The sequence below is a fragment of the Centruroides sculpturatus genome, unplaced genomic scaffold (assembly GCF_000671375.1).
Source record: "Centruroides sculpturatus isolate CEXI.00-Female unplaced genomic scaffold, Cexi_2.0 scaffold115, whole genome shotgun sequence".
NCBI lineage: Eukaryota > Metazoa > Arthropoda > Arachnida > Scorpiones > Buthidae > Centruroides > Centruroides sculpturatus.
In genome coordinates, this window is record NW_019384545.1 from 428,065 (window position 1) to 451,840 (window position 23,776).

The following is a 23,776-nucleotide window of genomic DNA, read 5'->3' on the forward strand; positions in this document are numbered from 1 at the left end:
CAGTTGATGCCTACGCTACATTTTGCTTTCCTCCGCTTATCTGCAGGAAATCTGAACAATCGAACGTCGGTAGACTTACTTTTACAATTAGGTGCAACACAATAACTCATTGCTTAACGTTTTAAGTACGTATATAAGTAATAATAGTCGACTCATGCAAGAACCACGTATGGAGAGCTCTATCGATGAGTCCCAAAATGGACGCTGCCGCATAGAATCACGGGACCGTGTCCTGACCTTCTTATACAGACCTTGACCCACCCTACTCACCTGACCTGCCCCATGCGACTTTTTCCTGTTCTCCAACAAACTAAAAAACACGCTCAAAGAAAAAAGATTTGCCACCATTCCAGAGATAGAAAAAAACGACGGAGGAACTTATCAGCATTCCGGAAAAAGCGTTCCAAGATGTTTCAAAAAGTGGAAACACCGTTGAAATAAGTGTATATGTTGCGGAGGAGACTACATTGAAGGGGACCCTAACAAATAAATTGTATGTGAAGTATTTTTTTTGTTTTTGTAATAAATAAAGTTCGGGAACTTTTTGAACAACCCTCGTATTCCTATGTTTCTTTTTATTGAAAGTAAAACTCCCAATAATTTCGAATATTCTTTATAGCGATAAGAATAATATTAACTATATGTATTCTTAAATCCTGTGAAATATTGTTAAATAATTTTGCTTTTATTTTTTATAAAGCAGCTGCAGTGTCCGTATGAAATTTAATAAATAGTAACAAGATTTATTAATTGAAAGAGCCGGGAGGGGACCCGGAAGAAGAAAATGTCTAGGGCCCCAAAGTGGGTTAATCCGGCCCTGGGTGCCACGTACTTCGAATTTAACTCGTTCCAGAAGGTCGTTGGAGTTCGAATCAATATTCTCCAGAAATAATGGTAAGTGAATTAATCCGTTCCCAGATCCTAAACGATACCCATTTCGATAAACTTAAACAGCAAATACACGTAATTTAAGGTAAAAATAACACAAATGCAAATAATAAATTAAAACACAAACAGTAAATAAAATACATAAATACTGTGTAATAAAATGAAAATTGTCTTTACTTGTACTTAGTGAGGAATGGTGATATCCTGTTTTTTAAGGCCACTATGCAACTTGCTTGGTTTTCTCACAATTAATCCTCTCGTAGTGCTTGATGTTTCTATATCACACGACTCCACCAAAATGTAATAAAATACTAAAACTCTATAAAATTAGAGTCCTGATGTCTTTTAATTATGATTAAATTATTTCGCTTCACATCAAATTGCAACAACAAAATAATTCAAAGAACCGAATAGCTCAACAGTAGCCTAGTGGATAACATCACCGAACACTGGTGTTAATACTGGTCGTGGGCTGACCACGTGGAATTTTCCGGGTTTTCTTCACGTTTTTAACACCTAAATAGGGACCAGTTTCCCATAAAAGTCATTCGGGGAATCATCCCTGGGCAGATCGCCTTGCCAACATACAACAGAATAGTTCTTTGAAAAACTGTTCTGTTCGAAAAAAATTCTGAAATTTTCTTCTATTTTTAAGAGCATTTACAATCTCTCTCCCTCTATCACTAATATTATTGCAATAAATACATTTAATCGTCCACGAAAATTTAAATTTGAATTTTCTCCTCCACAAACTTCTCCAAAACCAGTTTTAGTACTTGCTGTCATAGAGAAAATTATAATTAAAAGCTGTATTATCCACATATTTTAATAAAATATTGAAATCAAATGATAAAAGTTGAAGATGTTCATATGGGCAGCCTACTAATACAAGTCTTTCAGCTTGCCTATGATTAATTTAGTCTCCAATAACGAGACTACCTTGTTTTCTTGTTACGAACAAAACAGAAAAGTAGGCAAAACGGACGATTATATCAAACGAATTTCTAGATAATTTAGGTTATAAAAACTATCGATTATTCTATAAATTCCACAAGTTACCGTTGGCTAATTGTTAATCACGTGCGTAGAATATCACGTTCAACAATGACGATGAAAATGTAGCAGATAATACAATAGAAAACATTTTTAATGCACAAATTTATTTAGAATCGACAAATCAAGATTCTTTTAATCAAAGGGAGGAAAACATTTAATGGTCAATGTATCATATTAAAAAAGTGCGTAAACTTACAATCAAACGAAAAAATAAAAACAGAATACGCATTTAATTCTCAGTTTTTATTTTTGAATAATAATAGTCGTCATTTTATCAATTTAAATGGCATACTTGATACTCGAAACCTCTTATTAGCTACAAAATTAAAGAGCGCTCGTCTAATTTAAAAAGTCCGTAGTTTTATCTGTCAAAAAAGAAAAAATAAACGTATTTCCAACCACGTTAAGTGTAAAAATTCGAAAATTATCTAGTTTTTAAAACTAGATTTGACGATCGTTAAGTGGAACGTCATAAATGTTATAGGATTAACGAGAAGACAACGCCCTGCGCCATACACTTCCACAACATAAAACAGAGAAATCAAGAATTCTTCTCTTATCGAAACTAAGGAAGAGAAAACAGATGCGTATAATCAATAATTCATCCACGCTTTCTTTTTCGTCGGCAATCATTTTGATCGAGACTATTACAGATTTGACAAGCGTATCGACAAGATGGTTATGCTCCAGAGCGTTCAACCATTTCGGAGAGTGCCTCTCTATAATTGGCATCGCCTATGAATTAAACATCAGCCACCAACTACTTCAATTAGTTAAAAATCCGATATTCGCATTTGGTTCGACAGATTCGTCCTCAACTTCAACAGGATACGTACTTTATATTAAAAACATCAAAACATTTCACGCATTAAAAGAAAATGGCGTACAGAATTCCTAAGATGAAGTTCGTGTTCTGTACATTAGTTTACTTGGTTTTTCCAGCTTCTCGGGTAATTTTCAACCTCGTGGGTTCTCGGTTTTAACCAGTTCTAATTTATGTTTTCTATTGCAGTGTTCGGCTTTATCTCTTTCCTATCTGAGAACTGCTGGACAGACTCAAGACGTGGAAGATGGCATCAGAGCTCCCGAGCGTACGGAAGTTTTGGCTTGTTTGGGTGTATGCGAGAGAACTCCCACTTGTATGTGCGTAAGGTAAATACTGTACAAACTACTCTTACATTCTCAATAAAAACAGCTAAATTAATTCGTTAAATCGATCTTTAAAGATAGTTGAAGCGTTTTAGTCGATTTTAATCAATATATACTCGAATTTCCGGCAAATTTATTTACATTTACATATCACTAATATCACGAAAATTATTTTATAATTAGAATTTATATCTCGTTTTGTTTTAAGAAAATTTTAATTTGCTCACTAAGAATAGTTATTTGGGAAGAGGAACAGAGTTTAGCCTGAACGGAAATCCAGATCGAACCCCTGATGGAATATCGAACATTCCATGAAAGAAGTTCGGCCTATATTATTACTGGCTTGCTTTTATAATCTCTTATGTAGTTTAATGAATACGTAAAACGCAGTAATTATTCTCATTAAACCTCTGAATAACGGCCATTGACAGGAATATAAAAACTAGTCGTTGTTCCGCGATTAATTTTTTATGTTTGTTGTTTAGAGGTGACCGTTATTGGAGGTTCGACTGTATTTGAATTCTATTTTTCTTAATATATTCTAGTGTTTAGCCATGTGCCTATAGTTAAACTACTTATATTACGGATAAAATAATGAAAATTTATTCTGTTTCATAATAGAATAAATGTCTCAAATCTCTCTGAAATGATCAAATTTCAAAACTCTATTAAGAAGTATTATTTTTTCTATATTAGAGTTTGAATTTTTCAGACATTCAACTAAAATCGCTTATTAAATATTTGATTAATGGCTGTAATCGCAGTTATTGGGCTGCAAATTTGTGAAAAAATTGTAGACCTATAAATTTCTATTGATGTCCGTCCGTCCATCATTCCTTAATCTTGAGAACGGAGTTAGATAGATGAAAGCCGGGACCAGATATGGAAACCTTAGGGGCAAGAGGCCCTATTAACTATACATGAACTTCCGATGTAAACCGGTAGTCACCGAGAAAATTAGATTTTGCAATTATATATTATTAATTCGTTTATATTCATAGCTAAGTATCAGTATATTTTTATTTACTGCGACTGTATTTGTAGATACATAGTAATGTTTAGTTTCAAATGTATATGTTGATATAAAAATTCGTGTTAGGAGTCATCCATTAATTACGTGTATAGTTTTTGAACCACTATACCCCTTCCCTCCCTGCTGTGAACAAGGGCGAACTTTTGGCCAACTTCCTCTCCTTTAAATATGTATACGATAGTTCATAGACACCCTAAAATTGAAGAAATATTTTAAACTGATAATTTATTCACGACTAGTCGGTTTATAAGAAAAAAATTCTATGCCACTGATATTAAAAAGTTCACGTAGACAATGCCTCGACCCTCTCCTCCCCATTACCTACAGTACAATAACATACTTTTCGGACCCTTCTCCTTCCCTTCAGCTATACAAGTAATTAATGGACGGTCCCTTACTTTCACAAGAGTTAAACTTCAGAAAATAGCAAAGAATAAAAATCCACATACAATATAAATTAATAATAGAAAAATTACGTGTTAAATTATTGTCAGTTTAAATATATATTCTGAAACTAATATAATAACTTACTTATTATGTACAGGAATTCCAGAGTCATCCAATAATCTCATAAATGACCAACCACAACTTAACTCTTTCTTTTCAGCATTTTTCTATTAAACATAATAAAATTTAACTCAGAGTTAGCATATTGTATATATACATATACAGGGTGTTTCAAAATTCTTGTTACCAACTTATAGAATAGATTCATTAAGAAAAAATAAGATAAAATGTTCAGTAAATTTTTTGAATAAAACCTATATTAAGGACTTATGGCTGTTTAAAGTTCAGTGACATCACTTCTGGAATTTGATTCATCCAAAAAGATTAAAAATGTATATTTTTTATCATAATCTTTTATTTTCATTATAATAAATACTTTTTAAGTGAATACAGTAAATTTTTACTTCCATTTGACTTTTTTTTTTTTGGCTACATGAAGAGTCTTATAAATAAGACCCTTGTAGAGTTGAAGAAAGATCTGTTTGCATGAATTATGGTTTCAGCACAAGAAATTCAACACACATTAGGCATTTTTAAGCAGGTGTACCAGAATATGCTTTGCAGATACAATGTTTGCANAAATACTGAGAGAAAGATTTTCTGAGACATATTTTATATATCCATATGAACGTTTTCTTTTTTTAGAATTTCAATGATTGGCTTTATCAAAGACTTTAAAAAAAGAAAACCTCAAAATTTTCTGATAACCATAATTGTTTTCGAATAGATTGATAGACTGCTAATTTTAACATGTTTTGTATTGTAAATATTACAATAAAAGTAGACATGTTACTGGCATTTTATCTCAGTATCAGTATTTGTTTCTTGATAAACTGTAATCATTAAATTCTCAGTTTCATATGTAATGGCAGTGCAATTAATTTAATTTTTTTTATACTGTTTTGTACTAAAATGACATCTTTAAACTGTATTTGTTTTGTAAATAAGTTTTTGCTTGCTCTGTAATTAAATGTGAATAAAAATGCATATTTTAATAAACATAATTTTTTGTTTTATTTTGCTCATTAAAATCATCATATTTTATTATTTATTTTCATAGTACAATGTATTAATCTATTAATAAAATGTTTTAAACTTTATATTTTCATCATTAGATTTACAACTTGATAAAAAAATATACAGAATTATTTTTATTTTAGAAAGGTAAACTAATTATCTTATTTTAATGATTAGTGTATTGTTCAAGACTAGCATTATCAGATTTTTAAAGACCAAAATCGGGATGAAGAAGAAAAAGTAGGACGAATCTGATGAATATAAATATTTTCCGTGTTTTTTATTATAAGAAACAAAATAAATATTTGAATATTTCTGGGTTTACATTTTTTACACTTAACAAGAAGTTACACACTTCAGTTAATTATAGTAAAACAAAATGTGAAAAATTATCCAAAAATGCATATTCAGTAAATAACAAAAATCAATGTTAGTTAAGGTTGGAAACATTAAACTGAAAAACATTAAACTGAAAAATCTTTCTGGATTTGGATTGAAATCAAAAACATATGTTATCAGAGAAGAGTTCATTTGGCCAGCTTGAGTTCTTGGTTCACTTACCAGCTAGTGATAATGTTTTTGACTAGAAAAGCAATATGGAGGAGCTTCGGGATCACATTAAAGCTTGTCTGTTTAATAAATATTGGCAAATATTCATTGCTACCAATAACTTTGATCATTAAATGTCAGAATAAAGCATGTGATGATGCATTAGAATTTGCATATTTGATCAAACATGAAAAAGTGGTTCTGTGGAGTATATTATTTTGAACATGTTTCAAATTAACACTCCATGATTTTCAGGTTTATTTTAGAATGACTTGTTCAGCAATGAAGGTAAATATTTTTAACTAAAACAATTGCAATAAAAAAAAATATTAAATATATTTAATAATTTAAATGATTAATGCATAACATTTCAATTTGTAGGTAATATTACACAAGTTCTCTGTTATTGGGAAGATGTGGAACATAGCTCTCCAAACTTTTTGATTGTAATCCTTTTAAGAATTCACAATCCTTCATCAATCCTTAAGAAAAATAAATATAGTAAAATAATATATGAAAAATAAAGCACTTAAACCGATATAATTAATGTAGATATATTAAAACTCTAACAAATAAAACTACTCTCCATTGAGTTGTCCAACATCATTAGTAAGATGGATGTGGTTTGAGCACTAACAAGGCTATTGAAGTTTTGATGGCAATTAGTTTTAGCAAGTTTTAGTCTTAAATCACTATGTTCTTTGAGGTTCAATTTGCTAATTATTTTGCATTACACAAATCAACTTAACCACATGCAAACTTTGGGAAAATAAGTAAAAATGGCTTCACTGCTACACTAAGCTTTGGATATATTGTTGTAATACAGTATTTAAATACCAAAAGTCAACCAACTCTTCAGAGTGTATTGACCACTTTAGGGACCTCTGATGTACAGATTGTAGAAATTTATTGACCATATACACAGAAAAGAAATTAATTAGGACACTGTTCTAAAAGCACTCTGACAACTAGCAGATCAGTTTGATATTATATAAGCATCGCTGCTCATTAAGTTATACTGACAACCATTGAATTAATGTAAAATGAAGGCCCACCAGTGACCAAGCGGTTCTGTTCCCTTGACACTGGGAGTTTGGTCCTGGGTTTGTGCGAGGCTGACCACGTGGAGTTTTCTAGGTTTTCTCCACATCTGTAATACCTGAATAGGGGCCAGTTACCCTTAAAAAGACCTCCTGAAAGGCATCCCCCAGAAGCAGATTGCCCAAGTGTTGCATTGTTAAAACCTAAATTCATTTTACATTGTTTTTTGAGATTCCAGATTGGATCTGAAACCCCAAAACATACTTAAAAATTAAAAGAATGCAAACGTAACATGGAAATTATTTTCAAAATTATAAAATAATTCTGTAATTAAGAATTATAAATTAGTGGAAGGAAAAACTTCATAAGGGAATCTTTAAAATTCGCGATTTCATATCAAAACACAATAGCTTAAAATAAGGGGCTAAGGTTCCATAAACAATTCTCGAGTGAAGTCGAGACAAGATATCAAATTGTACTAGGACTTTCTCGTGTCCTAATTCGAGTCTTGTTACGCCTGAGAAGAGTGGTAACCCATTTAGAAGCGAGAAAGGAAGATCTAAACCAGTCGGAACGCTATTAATCGGCTACGGATCCTATATAAACTGGGAATCGAGGACGTGAAGCTTTTCCCCGCCAGTTGTTCACTGGCATTCTCTCGGGTGTCCTGCAACTGTTTAGTGACGTGTCGAGTTCTGATCTGTTTGTGCTTGTGTTTCACCTACAAAAGATTCCCAACATTCCCTCTGAAGTTGAATTGCACACCCTCGGGACATGCAATTCGTCGAGGAAATATCCTATATACTTCGAACTTTTTGTCTCTGGACCTTGGACCTAGAGACAATTTAGAAGCCCTATCATAAAAATTGTAAGCTGCTTTTTAATAAATGGGTTAAACTTTCGAAGGGGACCGGTTTCGGTGTCTACCGTCCTACGTACTCTTCTGCTCGTCCACCCTGACTAGGGTCGAATTCTCCCCCGTCAGCATCCCACGTATATTTGTTGGCCACAATCAATATAGCCAACAGCGGTGCCCACAGACTATACAAAAGGAGGGAAACAAACTATTAAAAAAAAAGGCATTATGCATTAAGCCAGAAGCTTCAAACTATGATTGGATGTCGGATCGGCGCTCCCACAAGGTGGCATCGGTTACAATCGGGCTGACTTGGCCTTGAAAACGAACTTTTTTGTTTTTAGGGCCAAGCTTTCGTCAACGTACGAGGGAGTTGCATGGGATGATGGACAAACATCGTTAGTTTCTTTTGTATTTGCAGAATCGGCTAGAAGTGAATTTTTGGTGGTTGTTGGAATTTGGAGCCTCCTTGGAGATTAGGAAAAGGGCAACACAGAATTGGCTTTTGGCTGCAAGAAGGCTTTTGCACAGAAATGCTGACTCAAGAAATGGTTATTCGAAATTGTTCCAGTAACCTACTATGTTATAATTATTATAATTATTGAACTATTTAATGGTTGACGCCTTTTTAATCTTTTTAACTTTCCACATTTTCCAGTAATGAAGAACAACGCCTACTCGTTAGAACAAGCGCGGGAAAAGCGAGCTTGATCCTTGACCTTGTCTATTCAGCTTTAATGTTCGATTAGTTTACAGTGGGTAACATTCGGGAATTTCGAGAATGATACCGTACGTGAATTTTTCAACGAGTTTGGGAATTTTCAAATTTTAAGTTTTCAGCAAACTGAGAAACTTGAGGTTCGGCATGTTACAGAACAAACAATTTTTCGTTAAATTACGCTGCAAAATATGCGTTATTCAATATCGATGTGTAGTCAAAAAAATAAATTAACAGTTCAGTAATTTAACCTTAAAATAATTTCAAATTCGCAATCTTGATTTTTTTAATTAAATAATAATAATTACTTTTTGGAAGCTGTTTCATCTCATGATTTCAATGTTAGTGATAATGAACTAATCAGAAAACAATTTAAAAATAAAAATAACGAACAATTATTTATTATGACATCGTCACATTGCTCTCAGTTTTAGTACTGTCTTGCTCCTGAACATCATACTTTTCCTGTTAGATGACCGGCACCATCCTATTGCTATCCAACTCCGTTCTGGAGAAAATTTTTGAATTGAAATAACGTCACTTCCAGTCCAAACCAGTTCGTATATAGTTAATCGGGACGTCCTGCACCTAACTTTCCATATCTGATCTCGATTTTCATCTATCTAACTTCGTTCTCGAGATTAAGGAAGGACAGAGGGACGCCAGTGGGAATTTATAGGTCTGCAATTTTCAATTGCAAGCCCAGCAACCGACTAACTTTATCGTATTCAACAGAATCAATCTGTTTAGTCAGTTTTGGTAACTTTTTTATTTTAGGAATCTCTACTAATCTGTTAATGACTTTACTAATCTAGCGATCGTCGAAAAGTGAGGAAAGGCTGCTGAAAATTTACTGCAAAATTTATTCTGTAATGTATACAGTAATGTATATATTTGTATGACCATTAGTAATGTAATGGTTATACAAAGTTGTTTTGTTAGAAAATGATTGGTAATATATTGTGAAATTATAAAATTATTTACTGCAATGTTATGTTGTAGAAAATACACATTATTTAAAAGTTGTACTTATATAAGATTTTATGAGCACATGTTAAAATATAAAAGTTTTCCATATGAATGTTTGGAAAGTGTATTTTGGTGATTTTAATGGCGGTTTTAAAAAATCTTTCTAATGTTACCCGTTACACACCGTGGTTTTAGAAGACAGAACCATATTATTGCACTGAAGAGGGGCTTAGCATTTATATAAGCCTGAAATGCATATGTGAAAGCAATAAAAGAAGTGTCTAACCTGAAAGCTGTAATGATAGTGTACCGAACTTAGTTTTCGGATTAAAGAGACATACATTCATAACAGCTACCATAAGGCTGTGTACACACTAGGCGTTTTGCGTTGCGTTAAACGCGCGTTAGCAGCCTACATACCAGGCGTTAGCTCGGTGTTAGACGAGCGTTTAGTGGAGCTACTCACTGGCTCAGTTTGGAAATGGACGTGAAAGTAATTGCTTGTGTGCCCCTCCTCCATCCTCACTATAAAAGACGATGGCAGAGGCAGAGAATTTTGGGTGCACCCAATATTACGAGATAGACTGACACATGGAATGTTTGCGACGTTGTATCCAAAACTAAGACAAAATAAACCCAAGTTTTTTAATTCTTTTAAAATATCTATAAAATCCTTTGACAATGGTTGGTCGACCTCTTTTAGATTTCATCAATAAATAGATCAGTATCGAAATGATCGTTCTCCATTTCGGCCAACGTACGTCCACTCTACCCGAAAACGCGCGATCGAATGTACAGTAACATGGCAGCACATATATCTCAAAGCGCTCGGCTGACGCCCGTAAAACGCGCGTTTTAAGAAAAATCTATAAACGCGCGTTTAACGCGCGCTTTTGGCCAAAAGCGCGCGTTTGAGTGTGTACGCTTATGTAGAACTCTTGGTTCTATAAAACGCGCGTTTAAAAACGTCTAGTGTGTACGCAGCCTAAGTGATATTTAGAAAATTTATTCTGTTGTAAAGTGTAAGTTTCTATTGCAATTAGCCTATAACTTTATATAATAGATACAATTACAGGTTTTAGACTTCATTTTAAAAAATGTTTTAGATAGTTGATTCTCGGGTACAGTGGTGCCACCAGGGCCGGATCATCTCATAGACAAATGAGACAAATGTCTAGGGCCCGGTCAAACTGTCTATTTTGAAAAGATTTGTAAATAAGGTAGTTTACTTTTCTGTTGGATAACAGTATATAATAAACAAAAAACAAAAATATATTTCTTTTTATATGGTTATTGTGAATTCTAAAATCTAAAGAAAATGTACGTAGGTTGTTCAAAAAGTTCCCGAACTTTTTGAATAGCGCACCTCCAGTTTGTTATTTTTTTAATCCGCTTGGAGGCGTTGTGTCCGCGGAAACCCCCGAGTAACCTCCTTCAACCCATTTGTTGATATCTTGTTTTGGTGATTAGCTACGGCCGTTTATGTGAAGTGGTGTTTGTGGGGTTCGGCGAAAATTAGCTCTTTGAAAGAACAGCGTTGTTCTGTGAAATTCTGTGTGAAACTCGGAAAATCCTTCACGGAAACTTTCCACGGGTGGGTGAAACAGCCCCGCCCCAAAACAGCTCGACAAGTTCGCTCAAATATTAAGGTGATGTTGACTGTTTTTTCGATGCAAAGGGGGTTGTGCATCACGAATACCTACCTACAGGCCAGACAGTCAACACGGAGNTTTTTTTTTTTTTTTTTTTTTTTTTTTTTTTTTTTTTTTTTTTTTTTTTTTTTTTTTTTTTTTTTTTTTTTTTTTTTTTTTTTTTTTTTTTTTTTTTTTTTTTTTTTTTTTTTTTTTTTTTTTTTTTTTTTTTTTTTTTTTTTTTTTTTTTTTTTTTTTTTTTTTTTTTTTTTTTTTTTTTTTTTTTTTTTTTTTTTTTTTTTTTTTTTTTTTTTTTTTTTTTTTTTTTTTTTTTTTTTTTTTTTTTTTTTTTTTTTTTTTTTTTTTTTTTTTTTTTTTTTTTTTTTTTTTTTTTTTTTTTTTTTTTTTTTTTTTTTTTTTTTTTTTTTTTTTTTTTTTTTTTTTTTTTTTTTTTTTTTTTTTTTTTTTTTTTTTTTTTTTTTTTTTTTTTTTTTTTTTTTTTTTTTTTTTTTTTTTTTTTTTTTTTTTTTTTTTTTTTTTTTTTTTTTTTTTTTTTTTTTTTTTTTTTTTTTTTTTTTTTTTTTTTTTTTTTTTTTTTTTTTTTTTTTTTTTTTTTTTTTTTTTTTTTTTTTTTTTTTTTTTTTTTTTTTTTTTTTTTTTTTTTTTTTTTTTTTTTTTTTTTTTTTTTTTTTTTTTTTTTTTTTTTTTTTTTTTTTTTTTTTTTTTTTTTTTTTTTTTTTTTTTTTTTTTTTTTTTTTTTTTTTTTTTTTTTTTTTTTTTTTTTTTTTTTTTTTTTTTTTTTTTTTTTTTTTTTTTTTTTTTTTTTTTTTTTTTTTTTTTTTTTTTTTTTTTTTTTTTTTTTTTTTTTTTTTTTTTTTTTTTTTTTTTTTTTTTTTTTTTTTTTTTTTTTTTTTTTTTTTTTTTTTTTTTTTTTTTTTTTTTTTTTTTTTTTTTTTTTTTTTTTTTTTTTTTTTTTTTTTTTTTTTTTTTTTTTTTTTTTTTTTTTTTTTTTTTTTTTTTTTTTTTTTTTTTTTTTTTTTTTTTTTTTTTTTTTTTTTTTTTTTTTTTTTTTTTTTTTTTTTTTTTTTTTTTTTTTTTTTTTTTTTTTTTTTTTTTTTTTTTTTTTTTTTTTTTTTTTTTTTTTTTTTTTTTTTTTTTTTTTTTTTTTTTTTTTTTTTTTTTTTTTTTTTTTTTTTTTTTTTTTTTTTTTTTTTTTTTTTTTTTTTTTTTTTTTTTTTTTTTTTTTTTTTTTTTTTTTTTTTTTTTTTTTTTTTTTTTTTTTTTTTTTTTTTTTTTTTTTTTTTTTTTTTTTTTTTTTTTTTTTTTTTTTTTTTTTTTTTTTTTTTTTTTTTTTTTTTTTTTTTTTTTTTTTTTTTTTTTTTTTTTTTTTTTTTTTTTTTTTTTTTTTTTTTTTTTTTTTTTTTTTTTTTTTTTTTTTTTTTTTTTTTTTTTTTTTTTTTTTTTTTTTTTTTTTTTTTTTTTTTTTTTTTTTTTTTTTTTTTTTTTTTTTTTTTTTTTTTTTTTTTTTTTTTTTTTTTTTTTTTTTTTTTTTTTTTTTTTTTTTTTTTTTTTTTTTTTTTTTTTTTTTTTTTTTTTTTTTTTTTTTTTTTTTTTTTTTTTTTTTTTTTTTTTTTTTTTTTTTTTTTTTTTTTTTTTTTTTTTTTTTTTTTTTTTTTTTTTTTTTTTTTTTTTTTTTTTTTTTTTTTTTTTTTTTTTTTTTTTTTTTTTTTTTTTTTTTTTTTTTTTTTTTTTTTTTTTTTTTTTTTTTTTTTTTTTTTTTTTTTTTTTTTTTTTTTTTTTTTTTTTTTTTTTTTTTTTTTTTTTTTTTTTTTTTTTTTTTTTTTTTTTTTTTTTTTTTTTTTTTTTTTTTTTTTTTTTTTTTTTTTTTTTTTTTTTTTTTTTTTTTTTTTTTTTTTTTTTTTTTTTTTTTTTTTTTTTTTTTTTTTTTTTTTTTTTTTTTTTTTTTTTTTTTTTTTTTTTTTTTTTTTTTTTTTTTTTTTTTTTTTTTTTTTTTTTTTTTTTTTTTTTTTTTTTTTTTTTTTTTTTTTTTTTTTTTTTTTTTTTTTTTTTTTTTTTTTTTTTTTTTTTTTTTTTTTTTTTTTTTTTTTTTTTTTTTTTTTTTTTTTTTTTTTTTTTTTTTTTTTTTTTTTTTTTTTTTTTTTTTTTTTTTTTTTTTTTTTTTTTTTTTTTTTTTTTTTTTTTTTTTTTTTTTTTTTTTTTTTTTTTTTTTTTTTTTTTTTTTTTTTTTTTTTTTTTTTTTTTTTTTTTTTTTTTTTTTTTTTTTTTTTTTTTTTTTTTTTTTTTTTTTTTTTTTTTTTTTTTTTTTTTTTTTTTTTTTTTTTTTTTTTTTTTTTTTTTTTTTTTTTTTTTTTTTTTTTTTTTTTTTTTTTTTTTTTTTTTTTTTTTTTTTTTTTTTTTTTTTTTTTTTTTTTTTTTTTTTTTTTTTTTTTTTTTTTTTTTTTTTTTTTTTTTTTTTTTTTTTTTTTTTTTTTTTTTTTTTTTTTTTTTTTTTTTTTTTTTTTTTTTTTTTTTTTTTTTTTTTTTTTTTTTTTTTTTTTTTTTTTTTTTTTTTTTTTTTTTTTTTTTTTTTTTTTTTTTTTTTTTTTTTTTTTTTTTTTTTTTTTTTTTTTTTTTTTTTTTTTTTTTTTTTTTTTTTTTTTTTTTTTTTTTTTTTTTTTTTTTTTTTTTTTTTTTTTTTTTTTTTTTTTTTTTTTTTTTTTTTTTTTTTTTTTTTTTTTTTTTTTTTTTTTTTTTTTTTTTTTTTTTTTTTTTTTTTTTTTTTTTTTTTTTTTTTTTTTTTTTTTTTTTTTTTTTTTTTTTTTTTTTTTTTTTTTTTTTTTTTTTTTTTTTTTTTTTTTTTTTTTTTTTTTTTTTTTTTTTTTTTTTTTTTTTTTTTTTTTTTTTTTTTTTTTTTTTTTTTTTTTTTTTTTTTTTTTTTTTTTTTTTTTTTTTTTTTTTTTTTTTTTTTTTTTTTTTTTTTTTTTTTTTTTTTTTTTTTTTTTTTTTTTTTTTTTTTTTTTTTTTTTTTTTTTTTTTTTTTTTTTTTTTTTTTTTTTTTTTTTTTTTTTTTTTTTTTTTTTTTTTTTTTTTTTTTTTTTTTTTTTTTTTTTTTTTTTTTTTTTTTTTTTTTTTTTTTTTTTTTTTTTTTTTTTTTTTTTTTTTTTTTTTTTTTTTTTTTTTTTTTTTTTTTTTTTTTTTTTTTTTTTTTTTTTTTTTTTTTTTTTTTTTTTTTTTTTTTTTTTTTTTTTTTTTTTTTTTTTTTTTTTTTTTTTTTTTTTTTTTTTTTTTTTTTTTTTTTTTTTTTTTTTTTTTTTTTTTTTTTTTTTTTTTTTTTTTTTTTTTTTTTTTTTTTTTTTTTTTTTTTTTTTTTTTTTTTTTTTTTTTTTTTTTTTTTTTTTTTTTTTTTTTTTTTTTTTTTTTTTTTTTTTTTTTTTTTTTTTTTTTTTTTTTTTTTTTTTTTTTTTTTTTTTTTTTTTTTTTTTTTTTTTTTTTTTTTTTTTTTTTTTTTTTTTTTTTTTTTTTTTTTTTTTTTTTTTTTTTTTTTTTTTTTTTTTTTTTTTTTTTTTTTTTTTTTTTTTTTTTTTTTTTTTTTTTTTTTTTTTTTTTTTTTTTTTTTTTTTTTTTTTTTTTTTTTTTTTTTTTTTTTTTTTTTTTTTTTTTTTTTTTTTTTTTTTTTTTTTTTTTTTTTTTTTTTTTTTTTTTTTTTTTTTTTTTTTTTTTTTTTTTTTTTTTTTTTTTTTTTTTTTTTTTTTTTTTTTTTTTTTTTTTTTTTTTTTTTTTTTTTTTTTTTTTTTTTTTTTTTTTTTTTTTTTTTTTTTTTTTTTTTTTTTTTTTTTTTTTTTTTTTTTTTTTTTTTTTTTTTTTTTTTTTTTTTTTTTTTTTTTTTTTTTTTTTTTTTTTTTTTTTTTTTTTTTTTTTTTTTTTTTTTTTTTTTTTTTTTTTTTTTTTTTTTTTTTTTTTTTTTTTTTTTTTTTTTTTTTTTTTTTTTTTTTTTTTTTTTTTTTTTTTTTTTTTTTTTTTTTTTTTTTTTTTTTTTTTTTTTTTTTTTTTTTTTTTTTTTTTTTTTTTTTTTTTTTTTTTTTTTTTTTTTTTTTTTTTTTTTTTTTTTTTTTTTTTTTTTTTTTTTTTTTTTTTTTTTTTTTTTTTTTTTTTTTTTTTTTTTTTTTTTTTTTTTTTTTTTTTTTTTTTTTTTTTTTTTTTTTTTTTTTTTTTTTTTTTTTTTTTTTTTTTTTTTTTTTTTTTTTTTTTTTTTTTTTTTTTTTTTTTTTTTTTTTTTTTTTTTTTTTTTTTTTTTTTTTTTTTTTTTTTTTTTTTTTTTTTTTTTTTTTTTTTTTTTTTTTTTTTTTTTTTTTTTTTTTTTTTTTTTTTTTTTTTTTTTTTTTTTTTTTTTTTTTTTTTTTTTTTTTTTTTTTTTTTTTTTTTTTTTTTTTTTTTTTTTTTTTTTTTTTTTTTTTTTTTTTTTTTTTTTTTTTTTTTTTTTTTTTTTTTTTTTTTTTTTTTTTTTTTTTTTTTTTTTTTTTTTTTTTTTTTTTTTTTTTTTTTTTTTTTTTTTTTTTTTTTTTTTTTTTTTTTTTTTTTTTTTTTTTTTTTTTTTTTTTTTTTTTTTTTTTTTTTTTTTTTTTTTTTTTTTTTTTTTTTTTTTTTTTTTTTTTTTTTTTTTTTTTTTTTTTTTTTTTTTTTTTTTTTTTTTTTTTTTTTTTTTTTTTTTTTTTTTTTTTTTTTTTTTTTTTTTTTTTTTTTTTTTTTTTTTTTTTTTTTTTTTTTTTTTTTTTTTTTTTTTTTTTTTTTTTTTTTTTTTTTTTTTTTTTTTTTTTTTTTTTTTTTTTTTTTTTTTTTTTTTTTTTTTTTTTTTTTTTTTTTTTTTTTTTTTTTTTTTTTTTTTTTTTTTTTTTTTTTTTTTTTTTTTTTTTTTTTTTTTTTTTTTTTTTTTTTTTTTTTTTTTTTTTTTTTTTTTTTTTTTTTTTTTTTTTTTTTTTTTTTTTTTTTTTTTTTTTTTTTTTTTTTTTTTTTTTTTTTTTTTTTTTTTTTTTTTTTTTTTTTTTTTTTTTTTTTTTTTTTTTTTTTTTTTTTTTTTTTTTTTTTTTTTTTTTTTTTTTTTTTTTTTTTTTTTTTTTTTTTTTTTTTTTTTTTTTTTTTTTTTTTTTTTTTTTTTTTTTTTTTTTTTTTTTTTTTTTTTTTTTTTTTTTTTTTTTTTTTTTTTTTTTTTTTTTTTTTTTTTTTTTTTTTTTTTTTTTTTTTTTTTTTTTTTTTTTTTTTTTTTTTTTTTTTTTTTTTTTTTTTTTTTTTTTTTTTTTTTTTTTTTTTTTTTTTTTTTTTTTTTTTTTTTTTTTTTTTTTTTTTTTTTTTTTTTTTTTTTTTTTTTTTTTTTTTTTTTTTTTTTTTTTTTTTTTTTTTTTTTTTTTTTTTTTTTTTTTTTTTTTTTTTTTTTTTTTTTTTTTTTTTTTTTTTTTTTTTTTTTTTTTTTTTTTTTTTTTTTTTTTTTTTTTTTTTTTTTTTTTTTTTTTTTTTTTTTTTTTTTTTTTTTTTTTTTTTTTTTTTTTTTTTTTTTTTTTTTTTTTTTTTTTTTTTTTTTTTTTTTTTTTTTTTTTTTTTTTTTTTTTTTTTTTTTTTTTTTTTTTTTTTTTTTTTTTTTTTTTTTTTTTTTTTTTTTTTTTTTTTTTTTTTTTTTTTTTTTTTTTTTTTTTTTTTTTTTTTTTTTTTTTTTTTTTTTTTTTTTTTTTTTTTTTTTTTTTTTTTTTTTTTTTTTTTTTTTTTTTTTTTTTTTTTTTTTTTTTTTTTTTTTTTTTTTTTTTTTTTTTTTTTTTTTTTTTTTTTTTTTTTTTTTTTTTTTTTTTTTTTTTTTTTTTTTTTTTTTTTTTTTTTTTTTTTTTTTTTTTTTTTTTTTTTTTTTTTTTTTTTTTTTTTTTTTTTTTTTTTTTTTTTTTTTTTTTTTTTTTTTTTTTTTTTTTTTTTTTTTTTTTTTTTTTTTTTTTTTTTTTTTTTTTTTTTTTTTTTTTTTTTTTTTTTTTTTTTTTTTTTTTTTTTTTTTTTTTTTTTTTTTTTTTTTTTTTTTTTTTTTTTTTTTTTTTTTTTTTTTTTTTTTTTTTTTTTTTTTTTTTTTTTTTTTTTTTTTTTTTTTTTTTTTTTTTTTTTTTTTTTTTTTTTTTTTTTTTTTTTTTTTTTTTTTTTTTTTTTTTTTTTTTTTTTTTTTTTTTTTTTTTTTTTTTTTTTTTTTTTTTTTTTTTTTTTTTTTTTTTTTTTTTTTTTTTTTTTTTTTTTTTTTTTTTTTTTTTTTTTTTTTTTTTTTTTTTTTTTTTTTTTTTTTTTTTTTTTTTTTTTTTTTTTTTTTTTTTTTTTTTTTTTTTTTTTTTTTTTTTTTTTTTTTTTTTTTTTTTTTTTTTTTTTTTTTTTTTTTTTTTTTTTTTTTTTTTTTTTTTTTTTTTTTTTTTTTTTTTTTTTTTTTTTTTTTTTTTTTTTTTTTTTTTTTTTTTTTTTTTTTTTTTTTTTTTTTTTTTTTTTTTTTTTTTTTTTTTTTTTTTTTTTTTTTTTTTTTTTTTTTTTTTTTTTTTTTTTTTTTTTTTTTTTTTTTTTTTTTTTTTTTTTTTTTTTTTTTTTTTTTTTTTTTTTTTTTTTTTTTTTTTTTTTTTTTTTTTTTTTTTTTTTTTTTTTTTTTTTTTTTTTTTTTTTTTTTTTTTTTTTTTTTTTTTTTTTTTTTTTTTTTTTTTTTTTTTTTTTTTTTTTTTTTTTTTTTTTTTTTTTTTTTTTTTTTTTTTTTTTTTTTTTTTTTTTTTTTTTTTTTTTTTTTTTTTTTTTTTTTTTTTTTTTTTTTTTTTTTTTTTTTTTTTTTTTTTTTTTTTTTTTTTTTTTTTTTTTTTTTTTTTTTTTTTTTTTTTTTTTTTTTTTTTTTTTTTTTTTTTTTTTTTTTTTTTTTTTTTTTTTTTTTTTTTTTTTTTTTTTTTTTTTTTTTTTTTTTTTTTTTTTTTTTTTTTTTTTTTTTTTTTTTTTTTTTTTTTTTTTTTTTTTTTTTTTTTTTTTTTTTTTTTTTTTTTTTTTTTTTTTTTTTTTTTTTTTTTTTTTTTTTTTTTTTTTTTTTTTTTTTTTTTTTTTTTTTTTTTTTTTTTTTTTTTTTTTTTTTTTTTTTTTTTTTTTTTTTTTTTTTTTTGCGTGTCCTGTTGTTGTTTGGCATTATATTATTATAGCTTTTTATTATTATTTAGTACCCACACGTCACGGAAACACACACCAGGTTTCAAATAAACGTCTCATCATTGTTTTGGTAAATGGTATATAAAAATGTACTCACTAACGATTCCAAATTTAGAATAAAAAAATTAAGTAGATTATCTTTCGGGAAACCACCAAAAGTGTAGGAAGAAGACTCTCTTAAGAGCCCACAAGGCGGAAGGAGAAAAGAAAACTTTTCTTTATTCATTTGTTTCTTTATCCTTGTATATTCTGAATTATAACGAATCGACACACGGCCAAAAGAATTTTATAAAATTTATTTCTTGGGTGAAAACTATTTGTTAGGATTTCCGATTTTCAGAAACGATTTTGCATTTCTATAACTTTAGCAACTTTTCTATCAAATCGCTCATTAAATATGAAAAAGAAAAGTATAAACATCGATTTAGATCAGTGTTTCTCAACCTCTAACGAATCGTCGCCCCCTTCAACGTAGTATTGCCCCTTTCAATAAAACCGTTACGTAGTATCGCCCCCTTCACTTCAAAATTCCGATGCCCAGGCAACTAACGCCAAATTCGTACTGCATTGAATAGACTAGTGACTAGTATAATGTTATTTGTTTAATTATTGTACGATATAACGAATAAAATATCTATTTATTCTTAATATAATGTTTTACTATATCACCACAAAAAAGTGTTTCGCCCCCCCAAAATATAAATTGTTACTAATCGCCCCTCAACATGGAAAAACGCCCACATCGGGACGATATCGCCCCCGTTGAGAAACACTGATTTAGATTATCCGAATTTTAAATTTAAATTCGAATTTTATTACTTAAATACAGAAAATACAAATATATAATTTAATAAAGAAATCGCAAGATAAAATATAAAATGGTGTTATTTTACTATTATTTTTAAATAGTAACATTTTTTTTTATATTATTTTGAATTTTACAAAACATCTCTACGAAAATTTGAAACATGCATTTCCTTTCACGTTAAATTTCTCTAACATAACCACTTCCCAATTATCATTTGGATATTCCCAATTGTATCTTAATACATTAGTATGCAGTCGGATTGGAGACCAATTAATATTTATCCTTATTTATTCTTAAAACATGGCTTTTTCCAATCTTATATAAATAAGAGTCATAAATAAAGATGCAGATAAATGGGCGGTGGATCTCATTATTCTCAAAATAGGGTTTTTTTCTAATTATCTAAGAGACCAAGATTGCTTTGGAGCGGAATGTAGTCGCCTTAGAGAGGTTTTACTATATACGCAGCATATCTTCATACTTTAATATCACGTTTCTTGCTAGAAAAGTCCCAAATGATTCGGTACTTCTGTTTTTGAATCATACAATATTAAAACTTACCGTGTGTCCCCGAAAATAAGACAGTGTCTTATATTAATTTTTGCTCTGAAAAATGCGCTAGGTCTTATTTTCAGGGAATGTCTTATTTTTCCAGGAAGAAGAATTCACATTTATTATTGAACAAAAAAATTCCCAAGTCGAACTTAGACGAGAGTGACGTATATCCGGTGTGTCGAACTGTCGCCTTTTTATAGCGTCAACATCGAACTCGATGACCAATTAGTGCTTACTGAACCGTAGCACTATGCAAATGTCATGTGGCGTGATTTCCGGCCGACCAATTAGACATCACCAGCCGTAACGTTATGCAAATCTGTGATTCCCAAGCCATAGTCTTATGCAAATCATGCCGTGTGGCGTAATTGTCTGCTGACCAATCAGTGGCTGTACTTTCAAAAATCCAACGGCCACTTTCAAGCATCTGTCGATGACAGTTACGACTAAAAAAAAAACTTCGCTAGGTCTTACTTTCAGGGGAAGTCTTATATTTCGCAATTCAGCAAAATCTGTGCTAGGTCTTATTTTCTGCGGATGTCTTATTTTCGGGGAAACACGGTATTTCACTATTTGTTTAGTAGTCAAAGCGAATTTTCAGAGGGCCTTTTTTAGCAACCCACAATGGGCTGGGTAATGAGATACGGGACCCGACTTATCCAGGACTACCCCGAAAATTTCCTGGGGTAGAATCGTTAAGTATTCACTAAGCTCTGATTACGCGCTATATATATGTCTATACTAATATAATAAAGAGGTAATGTTTGTATGTAAGTTTCGTTGCAGCAGGTAATCTCCGAAACTACTCATCCGATTTCAAAAATTCTTTCACCAATATTTAGAATGGAACTTCAGGGTGGACATAGGCTGTATATTATTCCGTTAAACANTCTTGTTAGAAATCCTTTTTTTTTCCCCTTTATTTTTATTAAAGAATTAAGAAATCACTCATTTAAATTTTATGTAGATAGACCTACTTCCATTTTATACCAGTTTTTAATATATTTTAATGAGTAATTGTAAGTTTATTTTGTGTATAAAGGTTAAACAAAAATATTCCGTGCAGTAATTACGTTGTGAATTTAAATTTGGGATCCAACGACCACAAACTTAAATTCACAGGATATTGCATGGACTAAACCAAATTATTTATTATTTATATTACAGGTGGCAACATCAAGTGACTGTTTGACCTCTCCCAAAACAAATATTCCCATAAAATCACAAGATAAACCAAATAAAACATAATTACATACACAAACGTGAAACACTATATAATTTGCCTGTGTTAAATATAAAACATAAGCCATTTTCTTCTTATTATGTAAGTAACTTCTCCCATATCAGACATTTATTTGCAAACATATTTCCACCTCGTAAAAACAATAACACAGATTACACAGAAATCATACAGAATACTCGTATTACAGTTTCATTGTATAGTTTTGAATAGTAATTAAGATAAGTGCAATTCCCTATCGCTTGCGAGTAGTCTATTGATAATTGTTAAAAAACTAAGAGAGAAAAGAACGCAATGATTTTGAGTGAGAGAAATTTACAAAAACGGACTGAATTATGGTTGTAACGTAAGACTTCTGAGAGAATTCAATATGGAGATCGATAATTTTATTTTGAGTGAGTAGGTTTTGTAAATATTTTTAAACAAAATGATTAAATCGATTTGATATAGTGTCATGTAATTAACTATTTGTTAAATAGTAGCACTAGTATGGTTTGTTGGACTGCAATTTGAAAAAATTGTAACCTATATAAATTTCCATTCGCTACCGAAATTTCAATTGAAAAATTTTCTCCCGAAAGGAGTTAGATAGATGACCGGCATGACTCTACTGCTAACAGGAAAAGTACGATGTACAGGGGCAAGACACTACTAATTTGAGGTGGAGAGCATATATTTTTAATCGACTTACAAAACGCTGTCATATTGGTGAAATAATCGAAAAGTTGATCAGGAACGAAAAAGTTAAGATATTTTCGGCTTTGCTTTCAGATGAGATTCAGTCGAACTGAACGCGAAAAAACCAGAAGTTGCATCATTTTCAGTTTCAGTTGTATTTTCAGGCTTAAGTATATAACTGTATTAGTAAGCATGCTGATTTTGTATTTCCTCATATCGATTTTCAATTTCCTCTCCTCGATGGAATCTGGATGGAACCACTCAAGGATTCGAGATCTTCGAGAAGTTAATCCAGATGAAACTATAAGAAACTAGCAGACCCCGCCACGCGTTGTTGTGGCTCAAAATGTATCTATTATAAATTTATAACACTTCCCCGTGGGGGGGGGGATTTTTCGAAAAATTTCCCCCCACGGGGGAAGTGTTATGCATTTATAATAGATACATTTTGAGCCACAACAACGCGTGGCGGGGTCTGCTAGTATAACATACAGTTGTTAAACATATACATTAGGGCCCTCCATAAAAATGTAAGCCTCTCGTAAGATTTCCATATTTACGAGAGAAATCTTAGAACGTAAAATAAAAACATGACCACTAAAGCGTGTAAGCGTAAAATATTGAACCCATTAATTATTAAGTATTTTCTATACTATTTGGTTTAGTTTGGTTCATTCGTATACGGCAACGCCACACATGGACGATCTGCCGAGAGGGTTATTCCTCCCGGGAGGATTTTATGAGAAACTGGTCCCTAATTAGGTGTTACAAACGTGAAGAAAACCCGGAAAACTCCATGTGGCCATCCCGTTAGCCAGGAGCGAATCCACGACCAACTACTAATTTTCAGTGGTTTTATCCATTCGGCCACTATTTGGCTTATCACAGCTACCGGCATCAATATCCTCGCATTTTTTAGCCATTCTTGCAAAGTAATTAGCATAAATAAAACAAATAGAAGCACCGAAATCACACGGACACGACGTGTCACAAGCGAGAACTGCGAACAAAGACTCGTGCCAATCCCAGTGTCTAGTGAAAAACAAAGAAACGAGTAACAAGTAAGGTAAAGCTTACTCAGAACGAGAATGAGCGAAATGCTGCGAGATTTCACTACCTTAAAAAATGGAGATTTAGCGCTCAATTAAGAATTTCATTTTACGTATTTTACCTTTTTTTTTTTTTTTTTTTTTTTTTTTTTTTGCGGATTGCCAATAGCGTAAACCTAAACCGCGTATGGCGGGGTTCTACTATTTATATATAGGCTACAGTATAGTATTGGCTGTATACAATAATACTTTACTATAAACTCGCTATAATACATCGCTACTTTACAGTACTATAAAAAATAATAAATCAAATGAAAAATTAAGTTTTAAGTATAAATCAATGAAATTGGAAAATTTTAAATGCGAATTGGTTTAAAATATAATTAATTATTATTAGGTAATTTGTGGAGATTAAATTAATTACATTTCTAATTGAGTCTAGCGACTTCATAGAAACTTTTCGAACAGTCTTTATACGAACCACGAAACATTAAAGATTGATATAAGTACGAGCTATCTCCACCCAATTTTTCTAGTTAACTTAGTCGAAGTCGCAACCGATATTTTCATCGATCCACCTTAATTATTTAATACTAGCCAATATTTTATTCATAACGTTAATAATATATGTTTCTAAATAGGCGTATTTTTTCGAAAAAATTCAAATTTTTCGTTTGGAATGACTACCGAAAATTATTAACCCTAACAAGTAAATATACTGTACTATATTCAACAAAGAAATTATATCTAAATAGGTGTAATCATAATTTTATATCAATTTTTATTTATTAAAAGTCTTTGAAATTTGGTCTTGTTAGAAATCCTTTTTTTCCCCTTTATTTTTATT

General features: G+C 23.5%; 1 protein-coding gene across 2 annotated transcripts in view; it reads left to right on the forward strand.

Moving 5' to 3' along the window:
• The first annotated feature begins 795 nt into the window (after nucleotides 1–795).
• Nucleotides 796–23,776, forward strand: part of LOC111623478 — a 25,042-nt gene continuing 2,061 nt past the window's right edge. Inside the window, exons 1-2 of one of the 2 annotated variants that reach the window (XM_023366065.1) lie at nucleotides 796–894; nucleotides 2,957–3,096. In XM_023366065.1, the coding sequence (XP_023221833.1) occupies nucleotides 892–894; nucleotides 2,957–3,096 (143 nt within the window). In that variant the 5' untranslated portion in view covers nucleotides 796–891. Of the gene's footprint in view, nucleotides 895–2,486; nucleotides 2,895–2,956; nucleotides 3,097–23,776 lie in introns of those variants that run through there. The other variant, XM_023366064.1, reaches the window with a different exon arrangement.